At 43.8% G+C, this 2630-nt stretch overlaps 1 protein-coding gene across 3 annotated transcripts in view; it reads left to right on the plus strand.

The window, feature by feature from the left end:
• ankrd13b (ankyrin repeat domain 13B) overlaps positions 1–2630 on the plus strand; it is a 66797-nt gene that overhangs the window by 33826 nt on the left and 30341 nt on the right. For all 3 annotated transcript variants that reach the window (XM_046074010.1, XM_046074011.1, XM_046074009.1), the window contains 2 exons: positions 1272–1338; positions 2228–2309. In XM_046074010.1, coding sequence (XP_045929966.1) covers positions 1272–1338; positions 2228–2309 — 149 coding nt within the window. The remainder of the gene's footprint in view (positions 1–1271; positions 1339–2227; positions 2310–2630) is intronic.

A 2630-nucleotide genomic window follows, 5' to 3' on the forward strand; every position in this document is an offset into this window, starting at 1 on the left:
GGGGAAGTTGATAGTGTTGGAGGAAAAATAAGAAAAATAGACACCGTGATCAATAGGTGAATCATGGAAAGAGACCATGCAGACAGGAAGTGAATGTTAACAGCTAAAAAGCAAGAAGACAGAGAGGTGGACAACAGTGGGAAGTGAGCAGGGAGAGGGGGTGGGTGGGGGTGGGGTAATCATCTCCTTGTCAGACTTGAACCTCAGTGTCACCTCTGTGTTTTTTCCTTGGTCAGCACTCCTGTCTACATGATGCCAATAATCTATTTATGATGCATCAGAGCAAACCACTTTGTCAAGCACCACAGACCGGTCATCCACCCCTGGAGTTAATACGTCTTTACGCAGCCATGCACAAAAACTACAGCACTGCAGTTTTGCTGTTTTAGGGCTGGGAGTACAAGGTTTACTGAACCCCCAGTAATTGAGCTATGATATAACTTTCAAATTCAGACAGACATAACTTTGTTGGAGACCAAGACGAGCAGGTCATTTTCCCCATCTTCATCATCTTAGTTTAGCCTGTTAGCATGCTAACATTGATGCAATTCATCTAGAAGGGAAACATGAATTCCTGTACAAAATGTAATTGTTGTTGAGAGAGTTAGGACCAAAGTGGTGGACTCACCAACAGACTGACTCTCCCACTGGACTCATTGGTGCAAAAAAGAAGTTTGGAAAAAAGTCTATGAGAAAATGACCCTATTTCTCACTTGAACTATTTCCTCAGTAAACACCTTCCCAATGAGTTTATGATCTCCTACCTGTTGAACCTACCTTGTGATTGACAAGTCGCTACCATGACAACCTGTCAGGTAGAAATGCCTATCCCTCTCCAGCCCCACCCTCTCTTCCAAACATAATCATAGGAAAGTCACCCCTGAAAACTCACTTTCTGTGGTTTAGTCCAGAATGAGTTCAGTGATGTGAATACATCTTGAAGATGCGATATGCCTCACTAACTTCTGGGCAGACTTCCTAATTGCACACTGAACTGTTGATCTTCACTGCCAACAAACAAGGACAATGGCTGCAATGTTTTCAGGCTGCATATCATAGAGAAAAAACAGACCCTATGACTTTCAATCTAAGGGGAGATGGTTTATTTAAGTCTCCAATGTACTGCATTCATGATTTTTCTCTTAGGTACTATATCTGCAGATCGCTTGTGACAGGCGAATAATCTACACCAACCACGATTGCAACTGTATGTTGACTCGAAGTCGAGACCACAGGGAACTGATATGGGATGTGTTGAATCTTTGTTGCAGGAATAAGACGGGTATATTGGGCTGGAGGAGTGAGAAGACGGAGACGGTGAATGGATATGAAGCCAAGGTAGGACACGGGCTGCTCAGACGGCCACAGCTGCAACCACAGCTGTCAGAGCTCAATTTGATAATACCTGATAGTCCACTAATTTCCACAACGAATCACTCCAAAAGTGATTTTAAAACCTTTGCACTTGACTTTTGAGGACATAACCTTCTACATTTTTAAATAATGACAGTCAGATTCCTCATTTTAAGATTTATGGTATTTATTTAAAAAAGACAGTTACGCATGAATTCCTTACTCTCAGATGAGCAAAAATTCATCTGCACATAAAAAGGCCAGATGGCTTATCAAATTAAGTTAAAAAAAAAAGCAGTCTATGTTTCATGCAGACACATGTATTACCTTGACCCCATTTGTTTTCTTGCCCCCCTGGAGGGATCGATGGGAGACAAGTGTCAGACACCCAGGACCATCTGTCACTAGTGGTTTAAAAGCACTTCAGACAGGCTCTACAGTAAAATACTGCTGCCCGAAAAGCATCTATTTTCTGCATCATTGATCTAGAGTTACAAACATTAACAGGCAACTCCTGTTGTGTTGCGCTCTTCCTGGCTTTTTAGCCCATAGTAAACTTAAATTCAGCAGCCTACTCAATTTTTAATCGGCACTTTCTTTTTGTGGTCACTAGTGAGGAATTCCAGTATTGTGCTCTGGACTGTAGCTTGAAGACGTTGACCTATATACTGCAGACTACTAACACTAATTCATGGTTTGATAGTGTTATGGTTTTGTTTTGGCTCAGTGACAAAAACATTTTTTGTCTTTTGGCAAACAAAATGAAAAAACTCAGTTTGTGGCAGAGGGAATGGTTACCACCTCAATACGTTCAATCAGGAAGTAAAGCCACTGTCAAAAGAACACAAGAGTCAAACGTCTCTTCCTCTTTCAGGTGTACGCAGCATCCAACGTAGAGCTGATCACCAGGACCAGAACAGACCATCTGTCAGACCAGAACAAGAACAAGACAAAAGGTAAATCATTTTGTCAACTGTACCTCAGTGCCAAATGAGCATTAGACATCGTCACCACTTAAGACCGTCAAGGTGTTTTTTTTATGTGCTGGAGCATCACAGCTCCAGCGGCTGAATTTCTCTGTAAACCCTTCTGTGCCGCTGCAACCCCCGGCCTAAATGCTACGACATGTCTGATAAAAAGAGTCACTGATGAGTAATCCCCCTCACCTGAGCTCGATGAGATCACCCTGAGGCTCCGGCTAACAGCCTGATACCCCCCCCCCCCCCCCCCCCCCCCCCCACCCCCCCCCCCCCCCCCCCCCCCCCCCCCCCCCCCCC

This window comes from Micropterus dolomieu, linkage group LG17, assembly GCF_021292245.1.
Source record: "Micropterus dolomieu isolate WLL.071019.BEF.003 ecotype Adirondacks linkage group LG17, ASM2129224v1, whole genome shotgun sequence".
Taxonomy (NCBI): domain Eukaryota; kingdom Metazoa; phylum Chordata; class Actinopteri; order Centrarchiformes; family Centrarchidae; genus Micropterus; species Micropterus dolomieu.